At 40.8% G+C, this 19,619-nt stretch overlaps 1 protein-coding gene across 2 annotated transcripts in view; it reads right to left on the reverse strand.

Moving 5' to 3' along the window:
- LOC133115348 (E3 ubiquitin-protein ligase BRE1B-like) overlaps positions 1 to 19,619 on the reverse strand; it is a 63,803-nt gene that overhangs the window by 9,908 nt on the left and 34,276 nt on the right. For both annotated transcript variants that reach the window (XM_061225219.1, XM_061225225.1), the window contains 7 exons: positions 16,426 to 16,605; positions 16,063 to 16,198; positions 6,342 to 6,463; positions 4,309 to 4,574; positions 4,111 to 4,228; positions 3,414 to 3,563; positions 2,540 to 2,752 (listed from right to left, as the gene is read on the reverse strand). In XM_061225219.1, the coding sequence (XP_061081203.1) occupies positions 2,540 to 2,752; positions 3,414 to 3,563; positions 4,111 to 4,228; positions 4,309 to 4,574; positions 6,342 to 6,463; positions 16,063 to 16,198; positions 16,426 to 16,605 (1,185 nt within the window). The remainder of the gene's footprint in view (positions 1 to 2,539; positions 2,753 to 3,413; positions 3,564 to 4,110; positions 4,229 to 4,308; positions 4,575 to 6,341; positions 6,464 to 16,062; positions 16,199 to 16,425; positions 16,606 to 19,619) is intronic.

The following is a 19,619-nucleotide window of genomic DNA, read 5'->3' on the forward strand; positions in this document are numbered from 1 at the left end:
ATTACGGTCTCATAAATCATTAAATACATATATCCTTAGATGCCAGAAAAATACAGATTCCTCAATTTAATAGGCTACAGTAAAACCCTGCAATAGCATGGTTTTGAATCCTTACTCCTTGTTGGACATGCCATTACAATAAAGGGTTTTTAAAGTAGCCCAATTCTGTCATATCATTCAGAGTGCCTTGGACTCAGGTCAACGTGAAAGCACAATTATATTTTTGTGAGCTTCTGTAACATCAGTTGTTTGCTTAGTTGCAAGATATTGACACAGTTGTATAGTCTTGTGTTTCATCGATAAGGTATTTGGAAAAAAGCACGTCCAAGCAGCGATAGTCCAACCACACACTAGCAATGTTATCCTACAAAGCAGTGAACCCCTTTCTTTCAGGTCTGAACCAAACTTTCTTTAATTGTCGGCTAGCTGGTCAGTTTATTGAGACCGTGGTGCGCTTGGGGAACTTGCGAAAGTAATATTCTTTAACCAAAGAGATGTTTTCCCCATACCCAGAAACAGAATCAAACAACAAAAAGCTGTAATAAAACTAAATCTAAATCATGTGCTTATGGCGCCACACGCTCACACTCTCTCACACACACACACACACACACACACACACACACACACACACACACACACACACGATACTAACTTCCCATTAGCTTATCACCCCATTTATGTTCTGTGTTTATACATCTGTTTAATAAATGCTTTCATTAATATTGGTTATTTTAATTATTAATTAAAGGTATAATAGGTAAGATTTTTGTGTTAAAACATTGTTACAAGACCATTGTAAATCCCTTCCTATCATTGAAAAAGGCTCACTGACATGTTGACTCACCCTCGGCCTGTGTTTTTAGTCCTTAAATTCGGGTTTCAAAGTGTACATTTGTTGGGCTGTCAATCTGTATCAAAACACTGTACAGCTGTACAAGTATTCAAGCTCATTGATTGAAAATAGGCAATACGAACATAGTCGTGTGTGCTTCAGGTGGATATTAGTAAATTCAGGAAGCTAACTAGTAATAGCTAATAGCTGGTATTGTTGGTAACTAGATGAGCAATAGTATACAGAGTTTCTGTGATCCCTTGTCTGGAGTGCTATTTGGGCAGCTACATGTTCCTTTTATCTCTTTACGTGTTCAATAATCCGTGTTTAGCTAAACCTTTATTTCTCTCAAACTATAAGTTACAGTCGAATCGCTTGTGGTGGACTATCATATCTTAGTTATATAGCCAGCTAGCTACCTAGCCAAATAACTTACTTGCTCACAATATAGTTGGTTAGCTGAAGTGAAAACTTCAAAAAGACAAAATAGTGTTGTGTAGCACACATTTCATAAAGTCACCTGTTTGGCGAACATTTTCTTACGAGAACACTACCAAAAGACAGCAGGCTCTTTTGCGTTTGTCAGTGTCAACTTTCCAAAACAGCCAAACTGCACTTCCGAAAGTGCACGAGAGCACTGAACTGTATAATAATGCTTTATATTACGTGTTATATTCATAGACTGTGGGAAGCATAAACAGTGTTGTGGTCTGAGGTCGTTTGTTGTTGCAATTCCTCTCTTGACCATTAGGAGTCCGAAATTACCTATTGTACCTTCAAAATACTAAATTTGTGGTTTGATATTTCAGATAACAGTAATTTTATGACTGACACATGACGATTATTATTATGTATGTATATTGTATGCATCAATCCTAGCAATCTACACATAGCGTGTATGTAGGGGCGTATCCCACACAATTTGTGCACCCCGCGCAAGGACTCAGATGTATATATTTCTAATAATCATCACTATTTCATATTCATTTTCGAGTGAAAAATCCCTACCTTATTTGGACCATACAATGCCATAGCCATTACATTATATTACATTTGGCTGACGCTTTTTATCCAAAGCGACTTACATTTCATTAGACTAAGCAGGAGACAATCCTCCTCCGGAGCAATGCTGGGTTAAGTGCCTTGCTCAAGGGCCCAACGGCTGTGCAAATTTTATTGTGACTACACCAGGGATCAAGTCATGTACCTTAACCACTATATGCTACAGGCCGCCTATATAGACCATTGGAAAGCTCATACTGCCCTGTACCATCTATATCAAACAAACCAGAATTAACTTTAAGGAGTTTAAACTGATTAAACACGTGGGGTATTACACATAGACAATGTAAATGCTTACCCCCACTTTCTATTTGCATGTTTACTTCTCAGTCAGATTCTTCAAGGAAATAAATTATGATGGAATCTCGACAGGGACAGCTCTACGTGTAAACCAACAGTAATATAGTATATTTATTCAATTTTTAGTCATAGATATTGATTGTAGAACGATTTAGTATAATTACACAATAATTCTTCTAGTTTATTTAATATTCAGTCCAGTTTTTTAATTTTTTTGTTTCTACCTGTACTTATAATTAAGTTTTATCTTTGGTAAAATGTTTACTATGGCACTAATGGTCAAATAATGTTGGCTGATAATAATGATCTTTTTTTGATGTGCACCGTCCCCATTCCACTCACTTGGGTTTTGAGTGCGAGCACCTGGTCAGCCAGGTCCTCCTTCTCCTCCCTCAGCAACTTGTAGATCTGATTGGATTTGATTCTCTCACTCATCAGTTTGAAATTGGCATCATCCTTTTCCCGCAGCTGTTGCATCAGTCGGCTGTTTTGCTCCTGCATATCTTCAAAGGCCTGGCCAGTAACATCCATCTCACTGAGCAGAGCCTCCTCCTCCTGTATATACGGGTAGGGAAAATGTAATTGTTCATGATTTTAATACCTTCTTTCCTTCCTTCCTTCCAACCACCCAGCCAAATAAAAGTATAGGGAGGACTATGTAAAAAAACTGCTGTAATGTCTGTGCTGTAAGTCCTGTGAAATCAAAATCTATGAAAGTATTTAAAAAAATTCCAGGGCTGCACAATTAGTGCCTGCTGGCCACCATGAGGTAGGTTCAGGCTATAGGTGACTGATCTGTCACATGCCCAATCAGGCCAGCACCCAAAATATGCCTTATCTGGGTTGACACTAAAGATGTTTTTACCAAATTGGGAACTATGCTACTTGATATAACAATGCTTGTTTATCAACTGTTACTAACAAACAACAGTTACAGCTTGATCACCGCATCTGAAATGTCAGAAAACGGACTGAAAAATACTTTGTTTTAAGTCAAAGGTTTGTGAGTCCAGCATTTCTTACTGTTTACATTTTTCATCAGATAATTGTCCTGTAGAAATGTTCTATATTAGACTAACCGCATATGGCATCCGGTTCCAAATTGGGTCCCAACCCTAGTCACAACAGACGTATAATTCCTTGGCTTTGTGCTGTGAGTACATGGCCCTGGTAATTATAGATTGGAGCTGCATTTAAATCAGAAATTACGGCAAACCTGTTTTGTAGCAGCCAGCTTCTTCTGCAGGTGGTCAATGGTCTCCTCTGCCATACGGATTTTCCTGAGGGCATCTTCGTCTGCCAGCTTCTTGCTCTCCTTTCTTTCCCTCTCCTCCAGCTCTCGCACTCGCCCTCTCAACTCATCCACCTGAGAGAAAGGGAGGTAAAGGCTTATGAAAAACTGACATTAAACTATGTCAATTAGGCCCACTGCTACAGTATTTGTAACCGGTAAGCTCCCGAATGGCTTGCTAACAAGATGGCAGACGGGAAAAAAAAGAACAAACAGGCCTGGAATGTTAACATTTGTTTTTTACATTTTTAAATGCTCAAAAGCGTACGTTTTCAGCATAACCACTACTATAACAAGACATGCTGAGACATACTCTTGAGACCTGTTCCAGTCAACTGTTTCTTTTCAGACCATAGTTACGAGCCTCGGACACACAGAAGAGGCAGAGGAAACCGATTCATGTGCATGCTCAGAAAGCAGCCCACAGACACCCAGATGGCCAGCAGGATATTTGTAACCGAGATATTCTATACCATCCCAGAGTAATACGTTTAAATGACAATTAAAAAGTTGATTTATCTCAACCTCAAAGATGCATGTTTCAACAATGTTAGTCAGTCACTAAGGGACAAAGCTGAATCTTGGCCAGCCCTGCAGGGTCTGAAGAGAGAGAGAAACAGACCTCCGCTTTGGACTTCCGCTCAGCAGCCATGAGCTGCACTTTGTCCCTTTGCTCTTTGGGTGCTGATTTGTACATGTCCAGCAGTAGTTTCATCTCTTTCTGAGACTCCTGTGCTTTTCTGAAAAACAGAGAGAGTCAAAGCCCTGCAACAAGTAAATTCTGACTAATAAAAAATATTCGAGAAAAAGACATGCTTACTTAAGTTCAGCCCTCAGTAACTTCAGCGTGTCAGAGTCTTTCCTCTTCAACTCTTCACTTCGTAGTCTTTCTCTCTCCCTCTCTCGCTCCCTCTCTCGTTCTCTCTCGGCCTCCCTCTCTCGTTCTCGAACCCGTTGCCTCTCCAGTTCCCTCCTCCTTTCCTCCTCCTCTTCCTGTTCTTCGTCTTCCTCTTTCTTCACATCCACGCCTTCACCCCCCATCTCCTCTGACATCAAAACCCCAATTTCCCCACTCGGGCAACGTAACTGAAGGAAGAAATATGAAGACACTTGTATGCTGTGCTGATTTAATGACCAAAAAGACACCAGAATAAAAACATTACACTATAGAAAAATGTGCTTTAGGCATGGGCATAGATTCCTATATAATTGGTCACGGTATGTCCTTATGACTTTTTTGACTTTGTGATTTTGTCCCTACCACTTTTGCCAAATAAACTAAACATAACTTTAAAGGTACAATAGGTTATTTTTTAACTTCTAACAGTCAAGAAAGGAATAGCAGCAACAAACATCCTCAAACCAAAACACTGTTTAACCCTCCCCCTACTCTGTGAACACACTGATGTTGAAGCTTGGTTCTAACCTAGTTTTAAGCTTGCCCTGTTTGAAGCTGGTTCATAGATGGTCAAGACCAGGTCGAGCTGGTGGGCCAGCTTGGTACAGAAAACAGACCACCACCAAGTTCCAAATAGTGTCCAGCTGGGGCAGAAGCTGGATCCAGCTAGATTTAATCTCAGCTGTTTAAGAGATTAGAATTTTGATGCCAATACATTAATGGAATTTAGATTTCTGAGCATATCCACTTGGTGCAATTTACAAACTCATTGCGAAACCGTTTGATCTTACATCTATACCTGTGCGTTTCAGTGAATGAGACAGATGGCCCTACACCAATATTTGAGGTCCCTACCACCAATGGACATGAAGAGATTATGAATAAAACAAGGTAGCCTATTTTGGTAATTTTCATAGGACCAAAAAGGTATAAGGGGCAGCCATATTTAAAAATGCATGACATCTAATCTACATCAGTTTCACCCTTCTTCCCTCCATTGGAATTACATGTGGTGAAACGTATGTAGGAATAGATCTCGAAATAGATTTTGAAATAGTGGTCTTTTTATTTTTGTTTAAATATGAAAAATTCTACAGGTCCTGGAGCACCCGTTAAGATAGATGTGATCATGAACACCAGGATGTACCAAGATATTTAAATAACAAAACAATGCACCCCACCACCCAATGAGCTTACAAGATTTACATTTTCTGATGCAATTGACTTTTCAATGCAATTCACTTATGATTATGCTTATATAAGTACACATATGATATAATGAAGTATTAAGGGTTTACCCTAGTTTACCTATACCCTAGTTTACACAGTTTAAAGCATTTTTAATAATGACAAAAATGGTTTAATCAGGTGGTTTTAATGTTAATTAAAAATAAAAAAATAAAAATAATTGAATGAATTATCTATTTGACTTCATTTTGCTTGTGGCAGTTCAGAAGTCAAGTTTGGACACCATACACCAAGTGGCGCTGATGTAAGAAGCCATCAAACACATTTTATTGTGACTTAAGCTTCTCTTTAAAACAATTGATTGTACATAAGTAGACCTATTATACAATTTGAAGTACACAAAGTTTCATTGGGATAGGAAACTATCCACCATATCAACTACTAGGTTGAATATGCAACCCTTTTTGGTAATTTTCTGGCTGGACCCAACTTTGGCATTGATCTAAATAAATTATCTATTTGATACATAAAGAACATTTCCACAAAGTTTGAGCCAAATTGGAGTGGTCAACTGCCACACCTATCACACCTTGATTTTTCATGGAATGGCCCCATTGAAAATGGGATCAGGAACTACTTGGGTCACCTAAAATGTCTTTCAAATATTATATGTGCAAGTTATAATGACAAACAGAAAAATGCGCAAAATTGAATGTAGTGAGATTAAAGTTGTATAGACATAGCCAAGATAAACATAGCCTTGAAACCTTATTCATCTCCATCTGAGTCTCCCGCAGCTTTCTCTTGTAACGCTGCACATCTCCTTTCAGTTGGTGGTTGTGATTCTGTAGACTGCTGATCAAGTGACGCATCTCCCTGTTAATGGGACCTTGAACAACAAAATTATTTAAAATATAAATGGATCATTTATTTGCATTTTATTATTCATTAAAGAATTCCTGCATTCAAGTGACATTCCTAAATTCAAGTGGCATATTTATTACAAAGTAGTGAAACCGATCCATCCAATATGTTTTTCCCAATATAATTTTCTGGTCCAACCCATAATTGCACTAGTTAGTTAATAGTTAATAAAAACGTTCAGTGGTTTAGTCAAGTAATTACCCATAAACTGTGGTAGTGGCACAACTCCGATATATAGAACTTTACAATGTGCCAAATAAAAGCACAAAAAGTATGTAGAAAGAAAATGCAACCCAAATCTGCAGACTTCATTGGGCTGGTTATAACAAAAATAACAACCAGACAAGCACCAATAAATCAAGCCCAAGGCTCAAAATCTGACTCATTCGCAAAGGAACAAAAAGCATATCTAACCGCATTGACTATGTTCATATGCACATGATTATTCCAACCTTGTCCCTTGGAAAACGATTAGGATACAGGATTAGTAAACACCTTATTCTGAAAAGCAAAATCCAGTTAAGCCCTTATTCTGAAAATACTAAATCCAAAAGGAATACTGGCTGCATAAAGCTCAAATACTTCACAAATAAAAAGTGTTAACACCTTAGTAATTTAACTCAAAAGATGTAGAGATCTACTGCAAAAATATTGTGACAAGCAAAGCCCTAATTTCTGGACAGACGAGGAGACATCTGAACGCAATATATTTTAAGTCAGGCTGTCAATTTCAGTCCAATTGACTCATTCGATTAAGTCAAAATAAGAAAATGAGAATTTGTTTTGAATTTATTGAAAAAAACTTTGTGCTTGTTTTTCCAAAGTGGAAAAAGTGAAGTTGCGGGTTCGTGGATTTTCGGCTGCTTTAAAGAAATCTGATCGCTCCTTTGGATGTAAATGTAACAAGCAACCAGTTTTTCCACATTTATGGCTAGTTCAAGGACTCTTGCATTTTAATTTTACAACTGGTATTCAACTCCCAGCCACGGTCCACAATCACAAAATCCTATCCAGTTTTTTGGGCTTGTTTTGATTCCGAGGTCCCTTTTTTGGCTGGCAATACAATAATCAAACTTGTCAAAGTGTAATTGTTCATTGTAATTTTTCTATTAAAACCCATCTCATATGGTTTTTAGTCTGTTCATTTCAGCTTGCAGCACAGCCGTTTTCAATTCCCAACCATCAACATGTTACAGTCGGTTAGCCTCTGCCGCCGTTGCAAGGAAGTTACAGTACATTACATTACATTCAGCTGTTGGTGTTGGTGGTAAAACAGACAGAATCGCAGATAGTCAGACTTTATCTTCACTGTAGTCCATTCCTTCTCAACCACGTGTCCTTATTAATCATACGTACGTCCTGCGCAATATGCTGTTTTCCAGTTGAATCGCACTAGTTTTGAACTTTAAGTTTCCTTACAGGATTCCCTCCTCTACAGATTTGTCATGGTGCTTTTGTCGCGTATTATTTAATGTACTTGTTGAACCCAAGTTTCATGCAACGTAAATGACACTGAGGTTTTTACCTCATCCTTTTCAAAATGCTGCTTGCCGTACTTTGCGCTTTCGACTTGGTGGTGCCACAATCATGTTAATTTGGCTAGTCTGACATTCTATGACCCCACCGTCTTGGTCAAGTGTCCTCATTGCGCTCTTCTTAACTCCTTGAACCTGGATGACAACAGGCGTCATACTATCATGAACACTGCACCTACCAAATGGCAGAAGCCAAGCAGGTGCGGGCTTGGTTAGTACTTGGAAGGGAGACCTCCTGGGAACTAAGTTGCAGCTGGAAGTGGTGTCGGTGGGAAGGGGGCGGTCATCCCTCAAGTGAAATATATCCCAATGTCCCAGTGCCCTGATGGGGACACTGTAGGAGACGCTGTCTTTTGGATGAGACATTAAACCAAGGTCCTGACCCATCCTGGCTCTCTCAATCTGCCACCGAATCTTCCACTGATTTAACTGCCAAAATTAATTATCTCCCTCTCCACCTCAGCTGGTGTTGTGAGCATTCTGCCGAAAAATGTCTGCCGTTGCATCACCCAGGTGGGTGCACTGTAAAGAGCTTTGAATCATCGGCTGGTGAGAAAAGCGCTAAATAAATTGCAGGAACTATTATTGGTGTCATAAATGACTCCCTTTAATCTCTGTCGCATAACTCTTATTTCTGAGCCTATTTCAGTTGGACTTTACCCTCAAATATATTGAAATGACTGACAATAAAACCAGAGCGGCATTTGATAACCACGCCTGGTTTCGGGGTTTCATTTGGCGCCAGTCAGCGGGAAAGGTTTTGTTTTTTTCTACAGTAATTACATGTTGTTCGCACAACCACCACCAGGTGGCATATTTTAGCGCACTAATCAACAGCGGTCTGACGTAATTGCAGGTTCCGACAGTAGGGGGGCAGCAGTGCACTTTTCAGAAGGTTGCATTATCATGAAAGCTGAAAAGTGTTTTTCCGGAATTAAATACAGTATGCTACCAAAATACCAGAGACAATACTGGAGTGAGACGGCAAACAAATGCTGCATTCCAGACTACAAGTTTTTCCTACAAGAAAAAGTGCAGTCAGAATTCCTACTTGTGAACTCAGGGAAAATCCATCTACCCAGACTTCACAAGATGCAGTTGTCTGATGTCACACAACAATGGCAGCACCCATGGAGGTACACATCGTAAGTAGGTCCGCTCCATTCGCACGCCAGCGTACGCCTGCGGTGTGCCGGGTAGGCGGAGTCTGCAAACCATTTCAAATTTGCCCCAGCCAGTGGATCCGCTGGATGCCCCGCTCAGTTTAACTGGCGAAAGCGGCATGTATGACGTATTTTCTGGGCTCTGTCAATTTCGAAAATAGACTGTATAATAATCTTATATATTATACAATAAGCATGGTCATTATACAGTGGGAGCAATAATTAGATCCCTCGCTGATTGTGTAGGTTTGCCCACTTACAAAGAATGGAACTGTGTGGAATTTTAATCATAAGTACATTTTAACATTGAGAGACAGAATATCACAAAATAATCCACAATAACAACATCATCGTATTTTTGCATGAAATAAGTATTTGATCTCCTACCAATCAGCAATAATTCTGGCTCCCACAGACCAGTTAGTTTTCCATTAAGAAGCACTCCTAATCTCAACTCATTACCCAAAACTCATTACATCGTTATGTAGCTGTATAAAAGACACCTGTCCACACAATCAATCAGATTCCAACATTTCCACCATGGCCAAGACAAAGGAGCTGTCTAAGGACATCAGGGACAAAATTGTAGACCTGCACAAGGCTGGGATGGGCTACAAGGAAATAAGCAAGCAGCTTGGTGAGAAGTTAACAACTGTTGGAGCAATTAGTGGTTAAGTCACCGCCAATCTCCCTCGGTCTGGGGCTCCACGCAAGATCTTGCATCGTGGGATATCAATGATCATGAGAAAGGTCAGGATCTGCCCAGTACTACACAAGAGGAGCTTGTTAATGACCTGAAGAACACCTGGATGATCCAGAGGAGGCTTGGAAGAAGGTGATGTGGTCAGATGAGACCAAAATAGAGCCATTTGGCATCAACTCGACTCGCCGTGTTTGGAGGAAGAGAAATGCTGAGTATAACCCCAAGAACACCATCCCCACTGTGAAGCATGGAGGTGGAAACCTTATGCTTTGGGGGTGTTTCTCAGCTAAGGGGACAGGACTTCACCGTATCGAGGGGAGGATGAATGGGGCCATGTACCAGAAAATTTTGGGCGACAACCTCCTTCCCTCAGTGAGAGCACTGAAAATGGGTCATGGATGGGTCTTCCAACATGACAATGACCCAAAACATACGGCCAAGGCAACAAAGGAGTGGCTCAAAAAGAAGCATATTAAGGTTCTGGAGTGCCCTAGCCAGTCTCCAGACCTAAATCCAATCGAAAATCTGCGGAGGGAGCTGAAGCTTCGAGTTGCCAAGCAACAGCCTCGGAACCTTAAGGATTTGGAGAGGATCTGCAAGAGGAGTGGACCAAAATCCCTCCCAAGATCTGTGCAAACCTGGTGAAATACTACAACAAACGTCTGACCTCTGTGCTTGCCAACAAAGGTTTCTCCACCAAGTATTAAGTCCTATTGTTCTATGGATCAAATACTTATTTCATGTGAAAATATGATATTAAATTTATAAAATTTATATGATGTTGTTATGATGTCGCTATACACCATGTCTCTTCGCTATACACCATGTCTCTTGGTTCTGTTATCTCTTCCCACGGCTTCTCTTATCACTCCTACGCTGATGACACCCAACTCTTCATTTCCTTCCCCCCTGACACCCAAATCACCACACAGATCTCTGCCTGCTTGGCTGATATCTCTGCATGGATGACTTCCCATCACCTGAAGCTCAACCTTGCCAAAACTGAGCTTCTCTACATCCCTGCTAAGTCCTCTCCGTCAATCGACCTCTCACTGACTGTGGAGGACTTTGTAGTTTCCTCCTCCCGTACGGCAAAGAATCTTGGGGTGACTCTTGATAACTGCCTCTCCCTGGCTCCACAAGTATCCTCCACTGCCAGAACCTGCAGGTTCTTTCTGTTTAATATACGCCGCATCCGTCATCTCCTGACGGAGAAAGCCACCCAGCTCCTAGTCCAGACGCTCGTCATTTCCCGCCTGGATTACTGCAACTCCCTCCTAGCCGGTCTCCCAGCGTGCGCCATCAAGCCCCTCCAGCTGGTCCAGAATGCTGCAGCCCGCTTGATCACCAGTCAGCCCAGGTCGGCTCATGTCACCCCGCTTCTCATTGGCCTCCACTGGCTTCCTATTGCCGCACGCATCCGATTCAAGGCCCTAGTGTTGGCATTTCAGGCTGCTAAGGGGACTGCCCCACATTACATACAATCCCTGATCACTCCCTACTTCCCAGCTAGACCACTCCGGTCTGCCAGCTCTGGTCGCCTTACGATTCCCTCTCTACGGGCACCTGGCGGTCGAGCTGCACGTTCACGCCTGTTTTCCGTTCTGGTTCCTCAGTGGTGGAATGACTTGCCTACCACTGTCAGGACAGCAGAATCCCTCCCCCTATTTCGACGCAGACTCAAAACACACCTCTTCAAACTCTACCTTAGTCCCCCCTCCTGATTTACCCCGCCCCCCCCTTCTGATACCCCTATCCCTGTCTAACCCCCCCCCCCCCCCCCCCCCCAAAAAAACAAAAAAAAAATTGCACTTATGATGACGACTATATGTTTAGAACAGCAGTCCAGGTGTATTTTTCTAGTTCTGGATGTGATGCTTTGACTTGTGGTAGAACCTATGCACTTGTAAGTCGCTTTGGATTAAAAGCGTCTGCCAAATGACTAAAATGTAAAATGTAAATGTTATTGTGGAATATTTTGTGATATTCTGTCTCTCAATGTTAAAATGTACCTATGATTAAAATTCTACACAGTTCCATTCTTTGTAAGTGGGCAAACCTACAAAATCAGCAAGGGATCAAAAAATTATTGCTCCCACTATATATTATAATATATAAATATATAAAATTATATTATATATTACAATTTGTATGACATAATCAATTTATAATACAATGAGCATGGTTTCACCGATCTAAAAAGTTATTACTTCACAAAATAAAGTTAATGCTTACAGGTTGCCTGCAAAAATCCTTTTGAACAAATGAGTCTTCAGTAATGGAGTTGACACTCTCAGCTTCAGAGCCATCACAATTGGTTGATTAGATAACATAAATACACTCACCGAGCACTTTATTATGAACTTTATTACACCTACTTATTCATGCAATTATTTAACCAGCCAATCAGCCAAATGCACTGCAATGCAATGCAATGCATGTAATCATGTAGATACGGGTCAGAAGCTTCATTGAATGCTCACATCAACAATCAAAATGGGGAAAAAATTTGATCTAAGTGACTTTGACCGTGGAATGATTGTTGGCGGCAGACTTGTTTGAATATCTCAGAAACTGCTGATCACCTGGGATTTTCACACATACTAATCTCTAGAGTTTGCAAGGAATGGTGCAAAAAACGAAAACAAAATGTTATAAAGTGCTTATATATGTATATGCTTATATATGTATATTTCTACTCATTAAACTTTGAAAAGAACCTGCTTTGATGTAAAACCTGAATTTATTAATATAGCACTCAAGATGGCATGTCAGTTCTGCCCTAATTGTGTGCTGCGCATTGCAATACAAAGCAGAGCTTTGTAGTGCAAAAGCACACACCTTAATATTCTCAGCCATACTTCATAATTTTATTTCTTTAATTTTCTTCCTTCAAAAGTTTGGCATGCTACTCCTCCCACAGCTTTCAGAAATCCCAGGCAAGATATATATCAAAACGACCGGAATAGATGGGAATCGATGGGAAAGACTTCTCAATTCTGCGACATCTCGTTTTCTTACGAAATGCGAAAAACCGACCGATTTTTGCCCATAGGAATGAATGAGAATTCGTAAAAAAAATCTCACAAATTGATCAAACCCACCACTCTTTGGAGCCACACCACTTCGTCATACTTTGTCGCAGAAACATGATTAAAGGTTTAACCGGGTCAAAAGACTTTGAACTGTGTTGGTCTAAGGACACTTTTTGATATCTTCTACGGTTTTTACAAAATCACAGTTTATGTTTTAAGAAATTTTTGAGATTTTCAGATTTTATAATGGATGTGTATTGCGTGGCTTTAGAGTGCGGTGACATCACCCACTCTAGCATTCAGCCCTTCCAAATTTTATCAAAATATTCAAGACATTCTCATCTTACTCCCACAGCTTCTACTCTACAACAACAATTTATACATCAAAATGTAGAGAAACTTGTCCTCTCTCATTCAATGTTACTTCCATTGAGATAGGACTCATGGTTTTTTAATAAATCGCCCAAAAGTGCAGAGAGTGCCGGATCCAGCTCTCATTGACTCCAATGTTACCTGAAGCGTCAACTGCCGCGTAAAGTAGGCACAATATGGTGATTTATAAACTGTCACCGCTCCTGCATTTTAAATCCTACAGACACATCTCATAGATCGGAATCGCCATTGAAGTCTTGGGTCGCTCAAAATACAAAAATAAATTAGATCTGACTTATACTTTTGAAGATACATGGATTTGTTCGGCACCAGCGCCAGTTAGCTTCACCACTAGCATTCAGGCCGTAAGCAGTTAAACATTTACACAAAGTTGTACACACAAACTGCCGCTACTCCTTCAATTTTCACAGTACCGTGACATATTATATATCAAACTCATATTTTCACCCTGTCACTCACATTCAAATATCTAAGAGATATGATGTATAGTTTTGGAAAGAGAAGCGTTTAAACCCGAGCATGTCAGAAAAAAAAGTTAGTTCCTAGATCTCTAACAGACAGAGACTCTCACACACACAGAACATGCACGAGCCCCTGGTTGCTTGGCAACCAGCACACTCAGCTCACTCAACCGCCCGCCCGCCCATCTCTCTCTCTCAACGGCCCTGACACATAGCAGGCTGTATGTTGTTTGATGTTAGCTTCGGCGCGCTAGTTAGCGTTAGCTTCGGCGCTAGCTATCTTAACTAACTAACTAAGTTAGCTGACTGACTAACTAACTAACTAGCTAGCTAGCTGACTGGCTAACTAGTCAGCTGACTGGCTAACTAAGCTCAGCTGATTAGTGAACTGTCACTGTAATTTATATTTACCAAAACTAATGCAGTGTAATATTGTATAAAGTTTTTTTTATTTTAGAGAGGTGTTGATTTGGTTGTTTGTTATCTGTAGTTTGTGATGCTGTTGAACTGTATGCATGTTCTGCCTCTGCCTAACACGTCTAACTAAGTAATTAATAAGAATAATTAACTAAATAACTAGCTAACTGACTGACTCCATCCTGTCCACATTATATGAAAATACCGAGGTTTTTAAGTGTTTTATTTCTATGTCCATGTCTTAATGGTTGTGCTAACTGTAACAGGAGGGTGGGTGTGGTTGAGCAACCCATACTTAGCCAGACAACGCCACCTTGGGAATTGTACCCTTATACTGCCCAGACCACCCTAGCAACCACCCAGAACACCCTAGCAACCGCCCAGAACACCTTAGCAACCGCCCAGAACACCCTAGCAACTGCCCAGAACACCTTAGCAACCGCCCAGAACACCCTAGCAACTGCCCAGAACATGTGTATAGATGAGGATGTCTATTTTTGTGAGGACCAAATTTTGTTTTAGATCTGTGTGTGTGTGTGTGTGTGTGTGTGGCCTATGAACTTATCATAAGGGCAAATACACACACACACGTGTATAGATGAGGTTCTCCATTTTTGTGAGGACCAAATTGTGGGTTACATCTCTGTTTGTGTGAGGGATGGGCACCAGCAGCAGCACACTTAAAATTTCCCCTCAGCTAACTAGACAAGATGGAGAAATAACAGTAAGAACAGCTTATCTCTACATAAGCAGATAACATTATTGATAGCCAGTCATCAATTCAATTGGGGATGTGACTTAAAGTGATTTTCAGGCTTGAATCGATTATATTAGCTGTAACATAATAGTAATACCATCATATACCGGTATCTTAAAATGTAGGACCGTAACGTAATAGGATAACCAACGTTAGCACATTATCGATTGGTTCTTTCTGCGGAAGTAATATTATAACAGTCTGGAGAATAAAGTAATGTTACACTCATCAGCTAATGTTAGCTATGTTTACAGAAGATAAGTACAGCTCATTGCTATATTAGCAAAATTATCGATAGCCAGACAGCAAGTAAATAGCCAAACAGCAAGTAAATTGGGGAGATGATGTTATCGGTCACGTTATAGTTCCGGTTGCTTGATTCGATTAATTGCAGAACATTATCTAGCCTGAACGGATGCTTAACGGAACACCTAAAGTAAAAAGGAAAAACAAACCTCATCTTGATCGAATGTGGCTTCAGAACCGTTGTCTTTGCAATACCCATCCTCTTCTGTTCATAATTGTACAATGAACTAGGGGTAAAATATGTACTGCACAATTCTGTAATGTTTGATATTGCACCATTTTATTTTGATAAATATAATTGATTCAGACCTTTTGGAGACTTTGATCTTTAGGTAAGGCGTGAAAAGATGCATGACTATCTATGGGTGAGTGTTTTGGCCACTGCGCATTGGTCAAGGCAAATTAGAAGCATTTGGTACATCACGATTGAAAACCACCAATACCAAATACTCCACCAGGCGGCAATGTCGAGCATTGTTTTTTTTTTAGGAAAATAAATCTAATTCATTACAAACACATATGAAATAATTTTAACATCAATGTGTAAATAACCTTATAATCTTTTGACATAACATAAGCATTTTAAAATCATGATTTTGATTGCATAGGGTCTTCAGATTTATTGCGTCCAATTACTTGGACGCGATCCTTCAGCACTGACTGAAGGACATACATATACAGCCAACCATGTATCCATGAATAAGACTAGGTTATTCCTTTCAAGGATCATTATTTGGAATCTGGTGTGCATGTAGATGTGGTCACTCAAGTCTGAATATGTAAATATGAGATACCTGCTTGCTCGTTGGCAGCCAAGTTCTGCTCAAATTCAATCCTTAGCATTTCATACTCCTTGCGGACCTGGGCCAGGGTGTCCTCTAGCTGAATAACTTCTGTGCGAAGCTTCTTTTGGAGGGAAAGTTCATCACTCTGGAATGCATGAGAATGAGCCAAAAGTAAGATAGACACTTTCAAAGCAGAATACCAAAAAATATAAATACACCACAGTCAAATTAAACAGCCCCACTCATGAGAACCCCATCTTGTCATATCCTGGCCAATGCATAATAGTCGCATAAAACAGAATCAGCCCCTTTTCAGTAGGACAGCAATATTATTGTGACATCATGTTAACAAGGCTTTTGCTCACTTCTCACCTCCATGTGCTCAATCTGTCTCAGGTGTGCATTTTTTGCTGTAAGCAGCAGTGCTCGGGCCTCATCCAGCTGTGTCTTCACACCAAGAGACTCATTGTACAGTAGGGAGAACTGAGACTGCAGGCACTTGTACTCCGGAGTGTCCTTAACCACCTCCTCAGGTATGTTTCTTAAGTCCATCTGTAAGAGACAACGCTGAGTGGACTGAGGTGGTGGGGGCGATATGTACATGATGAACATGCTATCTTTTTCATAGGCCAAACATAGGAGAAAAAAATGAATTGTCCAATGACTGTTGGTTTCGTACCTGCATGTCTGGTACCCGCACAAATTGTCCCATTCTGAGATCTTTGAGTGATTTAGATATATTTGACAATTGTGAAATGTTAGTTGACATCTTAAACAGTGCACTAAGACCAGTTTTAATTCACTACCCTGTGGAAAAACATTGACTTCAAGTAATGATTCAGGGGAACCAACCAAAATAACATTTCTCAAATTTTTGTATTTCCTCAAGAAAGTGACAAATGCCTGTTTTCAATAGTTTGCAAAACCTTCCTGTGAAAAGGCAACAAGATCCTCTATAGCAGGGGTGCCCATTCTAACCCATCACTACACCTACTGGTTTCACAAATCAGCACACCTTCTACCACTGAGGACAGAACCAGTTTGTAAAAATTCAGTATGTAAAGTTTTCAAAACATTGATCTAGGTTTTTGAAAGGAGAAGAACATGGATGTAATCTCTGTGAAAAGGGCCAATGATAACCTGTGATCAGAGCTACAGTTGTGGTCAAAAGTTTACATACACGTGTAAAGAACATCTATGTCATGGCAGTCTTGAATTTCCAATACTTTCTACAACTCTTATTTTTCTGTGATGGAATAACTGGATCACATATGTCTGTCACAAAAAACATTAATGTATTTTGGTTCTTATGGGTCTTCTGAAAATGTGACCAAATCTGCTGGGTCAAAAATATACATACAGCAATTAGGGGTGTGAACAGTTCAACGTTTAACCGGTTAACCTAAACTGATTTGTAACTGGTTACAAAACATTGATACCCGATAACCTTTTTTTTCTGAAGGTGAAATTGAAACAATGTTTGGAGTCATTGTCCTCTTGGAACACCCGACTGCATGCTTAAAAGACCCAACATTCTGGCTGATGATTTCAGGTTTTCCTGAAAAATTTGGAGCCAATCCTCCTACTTCATTATTCCATTTACTTTCTGCCAGTTCGACTGGCAGTAAAACAGACCCAGAGCATAATACGACCACCACCATGACAGTAGGTATGGTGTTCTTGGGGTTAAAGGCCTCAACCTTCTCTCCTCCAAACATATTGCTGGCCACTGTGGCCAAATAGCTAATTTTCTGTTTCCTCTGACCACATATCTTTCCTCCAGAAGGCCCTTACTTGTTCAGTCGAGTCTTAAGGTGGAGTAAGGGCATCTGTCTTGCACAGCAGCCTCTCAGCCCATGGCGATGTATAACACGTTTGACTGTGGACACCTGTGTTCCATCAGCTTCTAATTAATTGCAGACCTGCTTTTTGGTGGTTCTCGGTTGACTCCTGACCATCCTGACCAATTTTCTCTCAGCAGCAGGTGATAGCTTGCATTTTCTTCCTGATTGTGGCAGTGACACAACTATGCTATGTACTTTATACGTACAAACAATTGTTTGCACAGTTGATCTGGGGACCTGTAGCTGCTTTGCAATGGCTCCAAGTGACTTTCCTGACTTGTTTAAGTCAATGATCCGCTTTTTAACATCTGTGCTGAGCTCCTTAGACTTTCCCATTGTAGGGTTTGTATCAAACGAGCCCTATTTAAATGGGCTCAGTGAAGTCACCAGCTATAGTCAATCACAATCACTCGCAAAAAGTTAAGAGGCCATGCCACAAAGAAAATTTGATTGACAACTTTCTACATCAGCAGAATTGGTAATTCAATTGCTGTATGTTTATGTTTGACCAAGCAGATTGTGTCATACTTCAAGAAGACCTAAAATAAATGTATAAAAGAAGCAAAATGCATGACTGTTTTTTGTGCAAAGCATGAGGCCCGGCAAAGCTTGAGGCCCGGACATGGTGTCACCTGCTGCCCTCAAACACTGCACCAGTGAGCTGGCTCCAGTGTTCACAAACATTTTCAACCAGTCTTTGAACCTAAGCGGACTACTTAAAATCAGCAGTCATTGCCCCGGTTCCCAAAGAGTCCAACATCTCCTGCCTGAACGACAACAGACAGTTGCACTCACCACACCGCAGTTATGAAACCATTTGAACATCTAGTCCTCTCCTACCTTAAAGCCTCCACTGAACATCTCATGGACCCCTTGCAGTTTGCATACAGGCCCAATCGCTCGCTCAGTAGAGGACGCTATGGGGCTCCACTACATCCTGCAGAACCTGGATAAACCAGACACCTATGCCAGAGTCCTGTTTCTGTAGCTCAGCCTTCAACAACATCATCCTAGATCTTCACAGCAAACTGACCCAGTTGAATATTGACTTACTAACTTTTTTACCAACGGGGGCAATATGTCAGACTGGGACCTCACCTGCCTGATCCTTTCACAGTCAGCACGGGCGCCGTGAAAGGCTGTGTGCTGTCCCTCTTGCTCTACTCCCTGTACACCAATGTCAAAATCCCCAAATTTGCGATTAACACCACAGTGGTAGACCTCATCACCGACAATGTTGAATCCAACAACAGGAGGGAGGTTGGGTCATTTCATGCTGTGCTAGCAACAATCAACAGTGGAGATGATTACCGCAAAAATGCTCCAACATACGCCCCCAATTAACGACACCACTGTCGCCGAGGTGGATTCATTCAAGTTCCTGGGTACCACTATCTTTAACACACTAAAATATGACAATAACATCAACCACCTTGCCAAGAAAGCACAGCAGTGGATGTACTTTCTATGAAAGGTGAAGAGACTCCATGTCAGGCCTCACATCCTGATTCAGTTCTTCAGGGCCATCATAGAGAGCATCCTGACCTCATCCGTCACTGTCTGGTACGACACGGCGTCTGTCCACTCTAAGGCCAAGCTACGAAGAGTTTTGCACGGCACAGAGGGTCATCGGCTGCCACCTGCCCTCTATTAAGGATTGCACAGCTCCGAAGCAAGGAAATGTGCAGGGAAGATTGTGGCTGATACCTCCCATCCAGCCCA

The sequence above is a fragment of the Conger conger genome, chromosome 2, assembly GCF_963514075.1.
Source record: "Conger conger chromosome 2, fConCon1.1, whole genome shotgun sequence".
Taxonomy (NCBI): Eukaryota; Metazoa; Chordata; class Actinopteri; order Anguilliformes; family Congridae; genus Conger; species Conger conger.